This window comes from Oncorhynchus gorbuscha, linkage group LG25 (genome assembly GCF_021184085.1).
Source record: "Oncorhynchus gorbuscha isolate QuinsamMale2020 ecotype Even-year linkage group LG25, OgorEven_v1.0, whole genome shotgun sequence".
Classification (NCBI taxonomy): domain Eukaryota; kingdom Metazoa; phylum Chordata; class Actinopteri; order Salmoniformes; family Salmonidae; genus Oncorhynchus; species Oncorhynchus gorbuscha.
In genome coordinates this window covers 20,339,532-20,355,390 of record NC_060197.1, presented here as the reverse complement: position 1 = coordinate 20,355,390, position 15,859 = coordinate 20,339,532, and the positions used below count along the sequence as shown (strand labels likewise).

Below are 15,859 nucleotides of genomic sequence, written 5' to 3'. Positions count from 1 at the left end.
TCCTGCTGTCATCAAAGCAGAGGGTGGATACTTTAAAGAATCTAAAATCTAAAATTGATTTTGATTAACAACTTTCATTTACATTTACATTTAAGTCATTTAGCAGACGCTCTTATCCAGAGCAACTTACAAATTGGTGCATTCACCTTATGACATCCAGTGGGACAGTCACTTAACAATAGTGCATCTAAAACTTAGGGGGGTGGGGTGAGAGGGATTACTTAACCTATCCTAGGTATTCCTTAAAGAGGTGGGGTTTCAGGTGTCTCCGGAAGGTGGTGATTGACTCCGCTGTCCTGGCGTCGTGAGGGAGTTTGTTCCACCATTGGGGGGCCAGGGCAGCGAACAGTTTTGACTGGGCTGAGCGGGAGCTGTACTTCCTCAGTGGTAGGGAGGCGAGCAGGCCAGAGGTGGATGAACGCAGTGCCCTTGTTTGGGTGTAGGGCCTGATCAGAGCCTGGAGGTACTGAGGTGCCGTTCCCCTCACAGCTCCGTAGGCAAGCACCATGGTCTTGTAGCGGATGCGAGCTTCAACTGGAAGCCAGTGGAGAGAACGGAGTAGCGGGGTGACGTGAGAGAACTTGGGAAGGTTGAACACCAGACGGGCTGCGGCGTTCTGGATGAGTTGAAGGGGTTTAATGGCACAGGCAGGGAGCCCAGCCAACAGCGAGTTGCAGTAATCCAGACGGGAGATGACAAGTGCCTGGATTAGGACCTGCGCCGCTTCCTGTGTGAGGCAGGGTCGTACTCTGCGGATGTTGTAGAGCATGAACCTACAGGAACGGGCCACCGCCTTGATGTTAGTTGAGAACGACAGGGTGTTGTCCAGGATCACGCCAAGGTTCTTGGCGCTCTGGGAGGAGGACACAATGGAGTTGTCAACCGTGATGGCGAGATCATGGAACGGGCAGTCCTTCCCCGGGAGGAAGAGCAGCTCCGTCTTGGGGTGGTGATCCGTCATCCACACTGATATGTCTGCCAGACATGCAGAGATGCGATTCGCCACCTGGTCATCAGAAGGGGGAAAGGAGAAGATTAATTGTGTGTCGTCTGCATAGCAATGATAAGAGAGACCATGTGAGGTTATGACAGAGCCAAGTGACTTGGTGTATAGCGAGAATAGGAGAGGGCCAAGAACAGAGCCCTGGGGGACACCAGTGGTGAGAGCGCGTGGTGAGGAGACAGATTCTCGCCACGCCACCTGGTAGGAGCGACCTGTCAGGTAGGACGCAATCCAAGCGTGGGCCGCGCCGGAGATGCCCAACTCGGAGAGGGTGGAGAGGAGGATCTGATGGTTCACAGTATCGAAGGCAGCCGATAGATCTAGAAGGATGAGAGCAGAGGAGAGAGAGTTAGCTTTAGCAGTGCGGAGCGCCTCCGTGATACAGAGGAGAGCAGTCTCAGTTGAATGACTAGTCTTGAAACCTGACTGATTTGGATCAAGAAGGTCATTCAGAGAGAGATAGCGGGAGAGCTGGCCAAGGACGGCACGTTCAAGAGTTTTGGAGAGAAAAGAAAGAAGGGATACTGGTCTGTAATTGTTGACATCGGAGGGATCGAGTGTAGGTTTTTTCAGAAGGGGTGCAACTCTCGCTCTCTTGAAGACGGAAGGGACGTAGCCAACGGTCAGGGATGAGTTGATGAGCGAGGTGAGGTAAGGGAGAAGGTCTCCGGAAATGGTCTGGAGAAGAGAGGGGATAGGGTCAAGCGGGCAGGTTGTTGGGCGGCCGGCCGTCACAAGACGCGAGATTTCATCTGGAGAGAGAGGGAGAAAGAGGTCAGAGCACAGGGTAGGGCAGTGTGAGCAGAACCAGCGGTGTCGTTTGACTTAGCAAACGAGGATCGGATGTCGTCGACCTTCTTTTCAAAATGGTTGACGAAGTCATCTGCAGAGAGGGAGGAGGGGGGGGGGGCGGAGGATTCAGGAGGGAGGAGAAGGTGGCAAAGAGCTTCCTAGGGTTAGAGGCAGATGCTTGGAATTTAGCGTGGTAGAAAGTGGCTTTAGCAGCAGAGACAGAGGAGGAAAATGTAGAGAGGAGGGAGTGAAAGGATGCCAGGTCCGCAGGGAGGCGAGTTTTCCTCCATTTCCGCTCGGCTGCCCGGAGCCCTGTTCTGTGAGCTCGCAATGAGTCATCGAGCCACGGAGCGGGAGGGGAGGACCGAGCCGGCCTGGAGGATAGGGGACATAGAGAGTCAAGGGATGCAGAGAGGGAGGAGAGGAGGGTTGAGGAGGCAGAATCAGGAGATAGGTGGGAGAAGGTTTGAGCGGAGGGAAGAGATGATAGGATGGAAGAGGAGAGAGTAGCGGGGGAGAGAGAGCGAAGGTTGGGACGGCGCGATACCATCCGAGTAGGGGCAGTGTGGGAGGTGTTGGATGAGAGCGAGAGGGAAAAGGATACAAGGCAGTGGTCGGAGACTTGGAGGGGAGTTGCAATGAGGTTAGTGGAAGAACAGCATCTAGTAAAGATGAGGTCGAGCGTATTGCCTGCCTTGTGAGTAGGGGGAAGGTGAGAGGGTGAGGTCAAAAGAGGAGAGGAGTGGAAAGAAGGAGGCAGAGAGGAAAGAGTCAAAGGTAGACGTGGGGAGGTTAAAGTCGCCCAGAACTGTGAGAGGTGAGCCGTCCTCAGGAAAGGAGCTTATCAAGGCATCAAGCTCATTGATGAACTCTCCGAGGGAACCTGGAGGGAGATAAATGATAAGGATGTTAAGCTTGAAAGGGCTAGTAACTGTGACAGCATGGAATTCAAAGGAGGCGATAGACAGATGGGTAAGGGGAGAAAGAGAGAATGACCACTTGGGAGAGATGAGGATCCCGGTGCCACCACCCCGCTGACCAGACGCTCTCGGGGTGTGCGAGAACACGTGGGCGGACGAAGAGAGAGCAGTAGGAGTAGCAGTGTTGTCTGTGGTGATCCATGTTTCCGTCAGTGCCAAGAAGTCAAGGGACTGGAGGGAGGCATAGGCTGAGATGAACTCTGCCTTGTTGACCGCAGATTGGCAGTTCCAGAGGCTACCGGAGACCTGGAACTCCACGTGGGTCGTGCGCGCTGGGACCACCAGAGTAGGGTGGCCGCGGCCACGCGGTGAGGAGCGTTTGTATGCTCTGTGCAGAGAGGAGAGAACAGGGATAAACAGACACATAGTTGACAGGCTACAGAAGAGGCTACGCTAATGCAAAGGAGATTGGAATGACAAGTGGACTACACGTCTCGAATGTTCAGAAAGTTAAGCTACGTAGCAAGAATCTTATTGACTAAAATGATTAAAATGATACAGTACTGCTGAAGTAGGCCAGCTGGCAGTGGGTGCGTTGTTGACACTACACTAATCAAGTCGTTCCGTTGAGTGTAATAGTTTCTGCAGTGTTGCTATTCGGGGGCTAGCAGGCTAGCTAGCAGTGTTGTTTACGTTACGTTGCGTTAAAAGAACGACAATAGATGGCTAGCGAACCTAGAAAATCGCTCTAGACTACACAATTATCTTTGATACAAAGACGGCTATGTAGCTAGCTAAGTAGCTAGCTACGATCAAACAAATCAAACCGTTGTACTGTAATGAAATGAAGTGAAAATGTGATACTACCTGTGAGTGCGACCGGGTAGTTGAGTTCTATACTTTCCATATGTGTTATTTCAAAGTGAATAATTTATGTCTTCACTAATATTCGACTATGTTGACAACACAATAATAAATAAAAACCCTTGAATGAGTAGGTGTGTCCAAACTTTTGAGCTTGAACAACTGATGTTCTGTAAATAAGTGACAAATAATGTTGGAAGTAAAAATGGAAAAAAGATCACGTTTTTATTGGTGTTTATTGGCTTATTTCACTGTAGAGCCTCTAGCCCTGCTCATTATACCTTATCCAACCCTTCAGTTCCAACACCCACACATGCGATGACATCACCTGGTTTCAATGATTTTTCTAGAGACAATATCTCTTTCATCACTCAATGCCTAGGTTTACCTCCACTGTTTACCTCCCCTCAATCTCATACCTTTGTCTGTACACTATACCTTGAATCTATTTTACCTGCTCCTTTTACTCTGTTCCGGACATCCTAGACGTCTAATTCTCATGGCTTTTAGCCGTACCCTTATCCTACTCCTTCTCTGTTCCTCTGGCGAATTAGAGGTGAATCCAGGCCCTGCCGTACCTAGCTCCATTCCTATTCCCCAGGCGCTCTCTTTTGATGACTTCTGTAACCGTAAAAGCCTTGGTTTCATGCATGTTAACATTAGAAGCCTCCTCCCTAAGTTTGTTTTATTCACTGCTTTAGCACACTCTGCCAACCCGGATGTCTTAGCCATGTCTGAATCCTGTCTTAGGAAGACCACCAGTTGCTCTGAAATCTCCATCCCTAACTACAACATTTTCAGACAAGATAGAATGGCCAAAGGGGGCGGTGTTGCAATCTACAGCAGAGGTAACCTGCAGAGTTCTGTCCTACTATCCAGGTCTGTACCCAAACAATTTGAACTTCTATTTTAAAAATCCACCTCTCTAAAAACAAGTCTCTCACCGTTGCCACCTGCTATAGACCAACCTCTGCCCCCAGCTGTGCTCTGGATACCATATGTGAACTGAATGCCCCCCATCTATCTTCAGAGCTGGTGCTGCTAGGTGACCTAAACTGTGACATGTTTAACACCCCGGCCATCCTACAATCTAAGCTTGATAACCCCAATCTCACACAAATTATCAATGAACCTACCAGGTACAACCCCAAAGCCGTAAACATGGGCACCCTCATAGATCCTGTTTGGGATAGGGGGCAGCATTTTCACATTTAGATGAAAAACGTAGAACCTTGTTTGATGCTTCTACTGTGAGGGAGGGGGGAATGGGAGCTGAATGAGTCAGTAGTCTTTCAGAGTGGCATGAGCTGGTCACGCGTGTTCACGTGAGAGTTAGCTTGCATTCCATTGCATTTCTGAATACAAAGGAATTCTCTGGTTGGAATATTATTTAAGATTTATGATAAAAACATCCTAAAGATTGATTCTATACATCATTTGACATGTTTCTACGAACTGTAATATGACATTCGCCTGGACCTGCCCACGCATCCTGAGTTTGGATTTGTGAACTGAACACGCTAACAATAGGAGGTATTTGGACATAAATGAACTTTATTGAACAAATCAAACATTTATTGTGGAACGGTTATTCCTGGGAGTGCATTCTGAAAGTGAATATTTATAACGCTATTTCTTACTTCTGTTGACTCCAACATGGCGGATATCTGTATGGTTTGATTTGTTGTCTGAGCACCGTACTTAAATTATTGAATCGTTTGCTTTTTCCGTAAAGTTGTTAAAAAATCTGACACAGCGGTTGCATTAATAATAAGGAGAAGTATCTCTAATTCTGTGGATAACACTTGTATCTTATATTAAAGTTTATGATGACTATTTCTTTAAATTGATGTGGCTCTCTGCAAAATCACCAGATGTTTTGGAAGCAAAACATTACTGAACGTAACGCGCCAATGTAAACTGTGATTTTTTGATATAAATATGAACTTTATCGAACAAAACATACATGTATTGTGTACCATGAAGTCCTATGAGTGTCATCTGATGAAGATCAAAGGTTAGTGATTAATTTTATATCTATATCTACTTTTTGTGACTCCCCTCTTTGGCTGGAAAATGACTATTTTTTGTGACTAGGCTCTGACCTAACAACCATATGTTGTGCTTTCACTGTAAAGCCTTTTTGAAATCTGACACAATGGGTAGAATAAAACCTCTTAAGGTATAGGGGGCAGCATTTTCACTTTTGGATAAATAGCATGCCCAATTTCAACTTCCTGCTACTCATGCCAGGAATATAATATATGCATATTATTAGTAGACGTGGATGGAAAACACTGACGTTTTTAACACTGTTTGAATCATGTCTGTGTATAACAGAATTTATGTAGCAGGCAAAACCCCAAGGACTAACTGTTCAGATTTTTTTTTTGCCTCCGACTGTTCCCTGACTGTCTTTGCCAAGGGATATTTCATTGGAACCTGTTTTCAGTTCCTACCACTTCCACTGGATGTCACCAGTCTTTGGAATTTGGTTTAGGTTATTCATTTGTGCAACGAAGAAGCACATCCTGGAACAACGTTACACTATTGAGAGTTGCGCAAGATGTAAAAAGGAGCATGGTTGGTTTACTTGCTGTATTGAACACAGATTGCCCAGTCTACAATTTGATCGATTATTAACGTTTACAAATACCTAAAGTTGTATTATAATAGTAGTTTGAAATATTTTGGCAAAGTTTATAGGCAACTTTTGAAATGTTTTGAAGTGACGTTGAGTTTTTTTGGCAGCTGTTTTTTTCTGGATAAAAACGCGTCAAATAAATGGACAATTGGATATATATGGACGGAATTCATCTAACAAAAGGACCAATTGTGATGTTTATGGGAAATATTGGAGTGCCAACAAAAGAAGCTCGTCAAAGGTAATGCATGTTTTATAATTAATTTCAGCGTTGTGTAGCGCCTGCAGGGATGAAATATGCTACCCTCTTTGTTGTCATTGTGCTATCAGATAATATCTCCCTATGCTTTCGCTGAAAAGCTTTTTAAAATCTGACATGTTGGCTGGATTCACAACGAGTGTAGCTTTGAGTATCTTACATGTGTGATTTAATGAATGTTTGATTTTATATCATTATTTGAATTTGTCGTGCTGCATTTTCCCTGTTTTCTTTCTTCAAGTGGGACGCAAGCGTCCCCTATACCATAAGGGGTTAAGAAGTTTGTCATTTGGTGTATTGCACTTGTGAATGTTGTCAAGGGGTTCCGCATGAGAAGATATCATCCTAACCAACCTGCCCTCTAAATACACTTCTGCTGTCTTCAACCAAGATCTCAGCAATCACTGACTCATTGCCTGCATCCGTAATGTTTCAGCGGTCAAACGACCTCCACTCATCACAATCAAACGCTCCCTGAAACACTTCAGCGAGCAGGCCTTCCTAATCAACCTGGCCCGGGTATCCTGGAAGAATAGCGACCTCATCTCGTCAGTAGAGGATGCCTAATATTTTTTTCTAAATGCCTTCCTCACCATGCACCATTCAATAAATGTAGAACCAGGAACAGATATAGCCCTTGGTACTCTCCAGACTTGACTGCCCTTAACCAATACAAAAACCGAGCTGGTCATGGGTGCACCCCAGCCACGCTCAAGGTCCTAAACGATATCTTAACCGCCATCGATAAGAAACATTACTGTGCAGCTGTATTAATTGACCTGGCCAAGGCTTTCAACTCTGTCAATCACCACATCGGCAGACTCAACAGCCTTGGTTTCTCAAATTATTGCCTCGCCTGGTTCACCAACTACTTCTCCAACAGAGTTCAGTCAAATTGGAGGGCCTGTTGTCCGGGCCTCTGGCAGTCTCTATGGGGGTGCCACAGGTTTCAATTCTTGGGCCGACTCTGTATATATCAATGATGTCGCTCTTGCTGCTGGTGAGTCTCTGATCCACCTCTACGCAGACGACACCATTCTGTATACTTCTGGCACTTCTTTGGACACTGTTAACAACCCTCCAGACGAGCTTCAATGCGATACAACTCTCCTCCTGTGGCCTCCAACTGCTCTTAAATACAAGTAAAACCAAATGCATGCTCTTCAACCGATCGCTGCCTGCACCTGCCAGCCTGTCCAGCATCACCACTCTGGACGGTTCTGGATATGTGGACAACTACAAATACTTAGGTGTCTGGTTAGACTGTAAACACCTTCCGGACTTACGTAAAACATATCCAATCCAAAGTTATCTAGAATTGGATTCCTATTTCACAACAAAGCATTCTTCACTCTTGCTGCCAAACATACCTTCGTAAAACTGACCATCTTACCGATCCTCGATGTTACGAATCCCTTTTGGACCGACAGTCTAGGGGGGGATGGTAATGAGACCCGTAACATAACTCAGGCAAATTATAAGTGACAAAGTAAAAGAGTGAACGACATAACCAGGACAACTGAAATCTACCGTCAAACTCAAGGTTTATTTGAAAACACACGGTAATGGGGGGGGGGGGGGGGGCAGGAAAAGGGGCTGAGCAGGACCCAAGGAAAGAAACAATAAGTATTCAAAAACAGCCCTAAGCTAGACTAGCCTACTTTAACAACAGCTAACTAACCAAAAATACAGTAGGTGGTCCACCCAGTTCTAACTAGTGTATTTAACAAAGTCTACCTATGGGTAGTGTATGCCCATGGGCGACTTGTCTTGGTTTCCCCTTTCCCCACCAGCAAACAAACACAATAACCAAAAACAATACTCACAGGTGAGGACAAAGTGCTATGGAGATGCTCAAACAAAAGATAGCTCAATACACAAAGAGAGTGAAACAGAGAGATCTACAGACATGGCATTTACAGAGAGATTGAGCTCTAGAGCAAACAACTGATGGGGTTTTTAAACCAAGGGAAAGGAACTGTGATAGGGTAGGAAACAGGAGGAGGTGTGTCTTCTGATTGATGATTGGATTGGTGACTGATTGGGGAGTGATGATTTTCACCTGTGATGGGAGAAGGAGAGAAAAGAACACAGGATACACACACACAGGATACCGGTATCCGTAACACTCGACTTTGGCGATGTCATTTACAAAATAGCATCCAATACCCTACTCAACAAGTTGGATGCAGTCTATCACAGTGCCATCCATTTTGTCGCCAAAGCCCCATATACTACCCGCCACTGTGACCTGTATGCTCTTGTTGGCTGGCCCTCACTTCATACTGGTCCTTCTGTAGCTCAGTTGGTAGAGCATGGCGCTTGTAACGCCAGGGTAGTGGGTTCGATCCCCGGGACCACCCATACGTAGAATGTATGCACACATGACTGTAAGTCGCTTTGGATAAAAGCGTCTGCTAAATGGCATATATTATTATTATTATATTATACTCGTTGCCAGACCCACTGGCTCCAGGTCATCTACAAGACCCTGCTAGGTAAAGTCCCGCCTTATCTCTGCTCGCTGTAGAACAGACTGTACAGCGTCAGTTCAGAGCCAGAGGGTAGGTGTAGCAGCCTGGCAGACCGGCCGTCAGGTAGCGGGTATGCCCATAGGAACAAATATGGTGGTACCACTGGATTTAGGGGTGCTCCAGGAGCAGCTTCTGTAGGGTGACAGGAACAACATAACAACCCTATTAACTGGCTCCCCCTCCACTCAATATTTTTGTTAAACAGAAAACCCAGACATATGGCAGCAGATCCACAAGGTCTGCCATGAGAGGTGACTGTATAGTTCCCCTAAGGAAAATCACCTTTAGTAAATCTGCGTTCTCTGTGAGAGCTTCCCATGTCTGGAATACACTGCCATCCGACACACATAACTGCACCACATATCACACTTTCACAAAATGCTTGAAGACCTGGTCAATCAGATTTGTGAACATGGTCCCTAGCTGTGTGTTGCCGCTTTCCATGTTGTCTGTTGTCTGTAGCTTGTGAGGTGTGGAAACACTTTGTTGCTTTTATGAATTTTGTTTTGCTGCTTTTTGTTCTATGTTGCTCTGTCTGTATGCTATGTCTTGCTTGTCCTATGTTGCTATGTCTTGCTTGTTCTATGGTGCTATTGTCTATATTGTAATTGTTTTTAATAACCTGCCCAGGGACTGTGGTTGAAAATTAGCCGGCTGGCTAATACCGGCACTTTTACTGAAACGTTGATTAATGTGCACTGTCCCTGTAAAAATATATATATATATATTTTTTTAAACCCTGCAAATGATACATCATTGTTGTTGTATAAGGTGAGATATGGTTAGAACATACATACAAAAGTATGTGGACACCCCTTCAAATTAGTGGATTTGGCTATTTCAGCCACACCCGTTTCTGACGAGTGTCCATACAACAATGGTTTGTTGAGATCAGTGTGGAAGAACTTGACTGACCCGTGCAGAGGCCTGACCTCAACCCCATCGAACACCTTTGGGATGAATTGGAACGCCAACTGCGAACCAGGTCTAATTGCCCGACCTCACTAATACTCTTGTGACTGAATGGAAGTAAATCCCTGCAGCAATGTTCCAACATCTAGTCGAAAGCCACCCCAGAAGAGTGGAGGCTGTTATAGCAGCAAAGGGGGGGACCAACTCCATTTTAAAGCCCATGATTTTGGAATGAGATTGGAATCGAGTAGGTGTCTACATACTTCATGTAGTGTATGATGAGATGGCTAGACGTGGGAGGACCAATAGAGCACTATTGTACCAAGCAAGAATAAACACACACACACTTCTAGATGGGGAAAGCAAGGAGGAGTACTACAGCGGCTCAAGAAAGCTTGTTTCATGACAAAGAATTGTCCAGGTGTGTGTTGTCATGGTTAAAGAGAAAAAGAGAGAAAAAGAGAGAAAAAGAGAGAAAACGAGAGAGAGAAAAAGAGAGAAAAAAAGAGAGAGAGGCTAACAGTGAAGGTTAAGAAAAGGAGGGAAGGAGGGGTCCAGACACACTCGCACACACTCAAACACATTCTCACATTCACACACGCACGTCGAGAGAGAAAAAGAGGTTGCTGTGGGTGTGACCAAAGGAGTAACTTAGACTCTTCTCCCGTTTACCTAAGGGGCTACATATAGCCGTGTGTGAGGTAGAAAACACACACTCACACACACCTGTCGACGCTGCTGCCCTGTCGATTCACCTTGACTCCCCTGGGCTGAAGAAAACATATACCACAACTTAACAGGTAACACCAGCACCTCACACACACACTTATACACACACACACACCTGATAATTGTTGTTCTCACTGTTAAAAGTCAATAAAAAAGTAAATTATTATTAAAAGTAAATTATTGTGTTGGCGAGATTTTGTGTATACATTCTTGAGTGTTTGTGTGTGTCAGTGGATGTTTGTCTGTCTCTGCCAATATAAGTTGCATGAAAGTTTTAATGAGCCATATCTCACTAAGAAAAATGCAATAACTTAAGTTCTGCAATTATTGTATACAGTATGCAATAAATACTGTGTGTTTTGGCCACAAAATAGTGGATTGGTGTGTTTCAGATAAATCTGATCTAGTCTACACATTATTCAGTGATTCAGTAAAATATTTAGTTTTTTCATACGTATAAGTGCATTTAGGCCTGCAGAATATGATGGATAAACTTGAGTTCCACGTTGGGCTCTTGGGTCGGAATCCTGACGTTATATCTGTCCTCATAACTTAATGTAAACTTTTTGCATAGATTTTGCTTTCATATCAAATGAGAAATGATTACCACACACACACACACACACACACACACACACACACACACACACACACACACACACACACACACACACACACACACACACACACACACACACACACACACACACACACACACACACACACACACACACACACGGAAACAGGGTAACAATCACCCAAACACACTGGCTGAGACTAAACAGTGCAAATGACCACACACAGACACGCACTTAGAGACATGGAAACTCCCACTTATATTAATCCTTCTCTCTGTTTGTTCTGTTTGTCCCATGCAGGCCACTGTCCTTGGTCATCATGTCTCAGTGTATGCCCTCTAACCTATGTGTGCTAATGCTGCTACTGACCCTGCTGCTGCTGTCACCATTCAACTTCAGCTACAAGGGGCTCAGCACAAGACCTGGCTGCCATTTATACCGTCAGTCTAACACACACAGACATATACAGATACACACACATAATGTGCAAATATATACTTTGACACACACACACACACACACACACGATGTTCAGATACACGCAAACACACATAATGTACTGTTACACACACACTCCTTACAGATAAATTCACTCGTGCTGAGTGATTTTTGTTTTTTGAGGTGGTTTTGGTTGATTTAATAAAAAACAATCAGAGTTGAATGCTGTGACAACACAGAAAAAAAACAATATATTAAAGTCCCATGATGGTAGTGACTGCCCATTACTGCTTATAAACCATAATTTATTCACGTAACTTTACTTTAATGAAATATTTACATTTGTTTTATTTGATGACTTTAATTATTTCATTCCAAGACATCATTTCATCTCTATCGAGCTGTTGCTTATGCTGTCTGACAAAATCACTATTTCGCAGTTCTTCATAGTAAATAAGGCATTATTTTATGACTACTGAATACAGCTATCAATCATTTAGACCACGTACAATTGAAGTCGGAATTTAACATACGCTTAGGTTGGAGTCATTAAAACTTGTTTTTCAACCACTGTACAACTTTCTTGTGAACAAATAGTTTTGGCAAGTCGGTTAAAACATCTACTTTGTGCATGACACAATGAATTTTTCCAACAATTGTTTACAGACAGATTAGTTCACTTATAATTCAAGGTATCACAATTCCAGTGGGTCAGAAGTTTACATACACTAAGTTTACTGTGCCTTTAAATAGCTTGGAAAATTCCATAAAATTATGTCATGGCTTTAGAAGCTTTTGATAGGCTAATTGACATCATTTAAGTCAATTGGAGGTGTACCTGTGGATGTATTTCAAGGCTTACCTTCAAACTCAGTACCTCTTTGCTTGACATCATGGGAAAATCAAAATAAATCACCCAAGACCTCAGAAAAAAAATTGTACCTCCACAAGTCTGGTTCCTCCTTGGGAGCAATTTCCAAACGCCTGAAGGTACCACGTTCATCTGTACAAACAATAGTACGCAAGAATCAACACCATGGGACCATGCAGCCGTCATACTGCTCAGGAAGGAGATGCGCTCTGTCTCCTAGAGATGAACGTACTTTGGTGTGAAAAGTGCAAATCAATCCCAGAACAACAGCAAAGAATCTTGTGAAAATGCTAGAGGAAAAGTATCAATTTCCACTTAAATGAGTCCTATATTGACATAACCTGAAAAGCCGCTCAACAACGAAGAAGCCACTGCTCCAAAACAGCCATAAAAAAAGTCAGACTACGGTTTGCAACTGCACATGGGGACAAAGAGTGTACTTTTTGGAGAAATGTCCTCTGGTCTGATGAAACAAAAATAGGACTGTTTGGTCATAATGACCATCGTTATGTTTGGAGAAAAAGGGGAGGCTTGCAAGCCGAAGAACGCCATCCCAACCGTGAAGCACGGGGGTGGCAGCATCATGTTGTGGGGGTGCTTTGCTGCAAGGGGGACCGGTGCACTTCACAAATAGATGGCATCATGAGGCAGGACAATTATGTGGATATATTGAAGCAACATCTCAAGACATGTGTCAGGACGTTAAAGCTTGGTCGCAAGTGGGTCTTCCAAATGAACATTGACCTCAAGCATACTTCCAAAGTCGTGGCAAAATGGCTTCAGGACAACAAAGTCAAGGTATTGGTGTGGCCATCACAAATCCCTGACCTCAATCCTATAGAACATGTGTGGGCAGAACTTAAAAGGTGTGTGCGAGCAAGGAGGCCTACAAACTTGACTCTGTCAGGAGGAATGGGCCAAAATTCACCCAATTTATTGTTAAAGTTAAACAATTTAAATGCAATGCTATCAAATACTTGTTGGGTGTATTTAAAATTCTGACCCACTGGGAATGTGATTTAAGAAATAAAGCTGAAATAAATAATTCTCTCTACTATTATTCTGACATTTCACATTCTAGGATTAAATGTCAGGAATTATGAAAAAACTAAGTTTAAATGTAATTGGCTAAGGTGTATGTAAACTTCTGACTTCAACTGTAGTTTCAGGTAGGGACACCTCAACAAGCAACAGCTGATGTCTTCATCCCCTCACTATTGTGCATTCTTTTGTCTCTTCCCATTGCACGCATAAAAGAAACACAGACTGGACAAGTAGATGCGCAATGGATTATGGTCATTTTAGTTAGTTTCGCACATAAACTGTGATAATTATGTTGAATATTGGCCTGTTGGAAACAACAACTCCCTACTACATCGTCACAGTTCCGGCTGGATCTAATTTATCTCTAGAGAATTTGCAATGTGTGCATTGAGCTCACAGAAAAAAACATACAAAATTGAATTCAAATAATTTAAATTATGTCGGTCAATTACTTGTTTAAATGAATTGTTCTCCTCTTTCCTCTCCACTCCTGCAGCATTTAACGTGACCATCCGTAGTGACCGGCGTGGGACATGTAAGGGAACCCATGTTGTGTATGCCTGTGTTGGATACTGTGAGTCCAGTGCCTTTCCCTCACGCTACTCTGTCCTGGTGGCATCTAACTTCACTCACAACATCACCTCAGCGTCAAGATGTTGTACCATCAGCAAGGATGCAAAGGTAGAGTATGGAGACAGAGACAGAGACACACACAACATTATCTCAGTCTTGAAATACTGAAACTATCAGCAAAGACGCAAAGGTAGAGTATATATACACACACACACACACACACACACACACACACACACACACACACACACACACACACACACACACACACACACACACACACACACACACACACACACACACACACACACACACACACACACACACACACACACACACACACACACACACACACACACGTAGGGTAAGGGTATGTCATCCTGATTACCTATTTGGTTGGAACATTGTCACTTGACATGTCTGAAAATGTGAAACATGTGATATAAAATATTGAAATTGTATTAATTTTCCTAAGATCAAAGTTCGTCTGGACTGCCCTCGTGCTCGTCATCACAACGACATTGAGATCCTGACGGCGCGGGCCTGTCACTGCGACATGTGTCGCAAGTCACACTACTGAGATGGCACTGTCGCCGCGGGAACATGCACAAACTGTATCATGAGGACTGGGATAAGAAGGAGTCCCAAGGAGAGCAATCTGTCAATCAAATGTACTGTATATGAGAGAGAGAGGTTTGTGCATGCCTAGAATGGAATGGTGGAGCAGGGAAAAAAGACTTGAGAAACACTTTTTATAACGTTGCTTTATTTAAGAATGGTTGGTTTAAACATTGGTTTAAGACAGAAGAAGACCGTTTGTGACCCTGTATGAGTTAATACCCTATTTCCTTTGTAGAGCACTACTTTTGACCAGGGTCAATAGCGCTCTGGTCAGAAGTACTGCACTATAAAGGGAATAGGGTGCCATTTGGGATGCATTCGTAGGCACTGGCAGCCAGTCAAACGACTATAGATAATACAATAATTAACTCTACATAGATCTGCTATACAGCCCCTTCCACAGAACTAGAATGAGTAGAACTAGAATCCAACTTTCAAATCAATGGGTGGACTGGCAGCCAATTTGAGTATTTACCAATCAAGTTGCCATGGTCAGAAGTTCCAATTCTGTTCTATGAATTCTATGGCCACTACACAGCCAGACATTAAGAGACAAAATAATGTACATGAAACTTTATTTATTTTAATGAGCTTGAACAACTGATGTTTTGTAAGTAAGTGACAAGAAAGAATGTTGGAAGTGTTGAGGAAATAAACATTTAAAAGATTACAACATATTTTTAAAGAAGTTTTCTGTGTCATAACACTACAGTGGTGTACATACAGCAATATGAAACCCTCTTGGTCTTACACACACACACACACACACACACACACACACACACACACACACACACACACACACACACACACACACACACACACACACACACACACACACACACACACACACACACACACACACACACACACACACACACACACACACACACACCTCTCATCTCCTCAATCGCTCTCTCTCACACAAACACACATCCTGGTCCCCCTCCCCCGACACACAATCCCTGCTCCCCGCCACCCCAACCAATACACATACTTCTTTCCCTCAGTGTCCTGTGTGAAGCAGACGTAGGACGACTTATAGAGCAAGCGAGAATAAACACATACACAATCGGC

The 15,859-nt window shown here is 44.0% G+C and overlaps 1 protein-coding gene across 1 annotated transcript; it reads left to right on the top strand.

The window, feature by feature from the left end:
* Window positions 1-10,123: 10,123 nt before the first annotated feature.
* On the top strand, window positions 10,124-15,447 carry LOC124014590 (glycoprotein hormone alpha-2-like). The gene is made up of 4 exons (XM_046329772.1): window positions 10,124-10,728; window positions 11,536-11,675; window positions 14,085-14,269; window positions 14,637-15,447. The coding sequence occupies exons 2-4, from the start codon at window positions 11,555-11,557 to the stop codon at window positions 14,739-14,741; spliced, it is 411 nt and encodes a 136-aa protein (XP_046185728.1). The 5' UTR covers window positions 10,124-10,728; window positions 11,536-11,554; the 3' UTR covers window positions 14,742-15,447.
* The last annotated feature ends 412 nt before the right edge of the window (window positions 15,448-15,859 follow it).

Coding starts and splice junctions, on each gene's coding strand:
- LOC124014590 (XM_046329772.1), top strand. CDS start 11,555: ATGTCTCAGTGTATGCCCTCTAACCTATGTGTGCTAATGCTGCTACTG. Junction 11,676..14,084: donor ACCTGGCTGCCATTTATACC/GTCAGTCTAACA, acceptor CCACTCCTGCAG/CATTTAACGTGACCATCCGT. Junction 14,270..14,636: donor CCATCAGCAAGGATGCAAAG/GTAGAGTATGGA, acceptor AATTTTCCTAAG/ATCAAAGTTCGTCTGGACTG.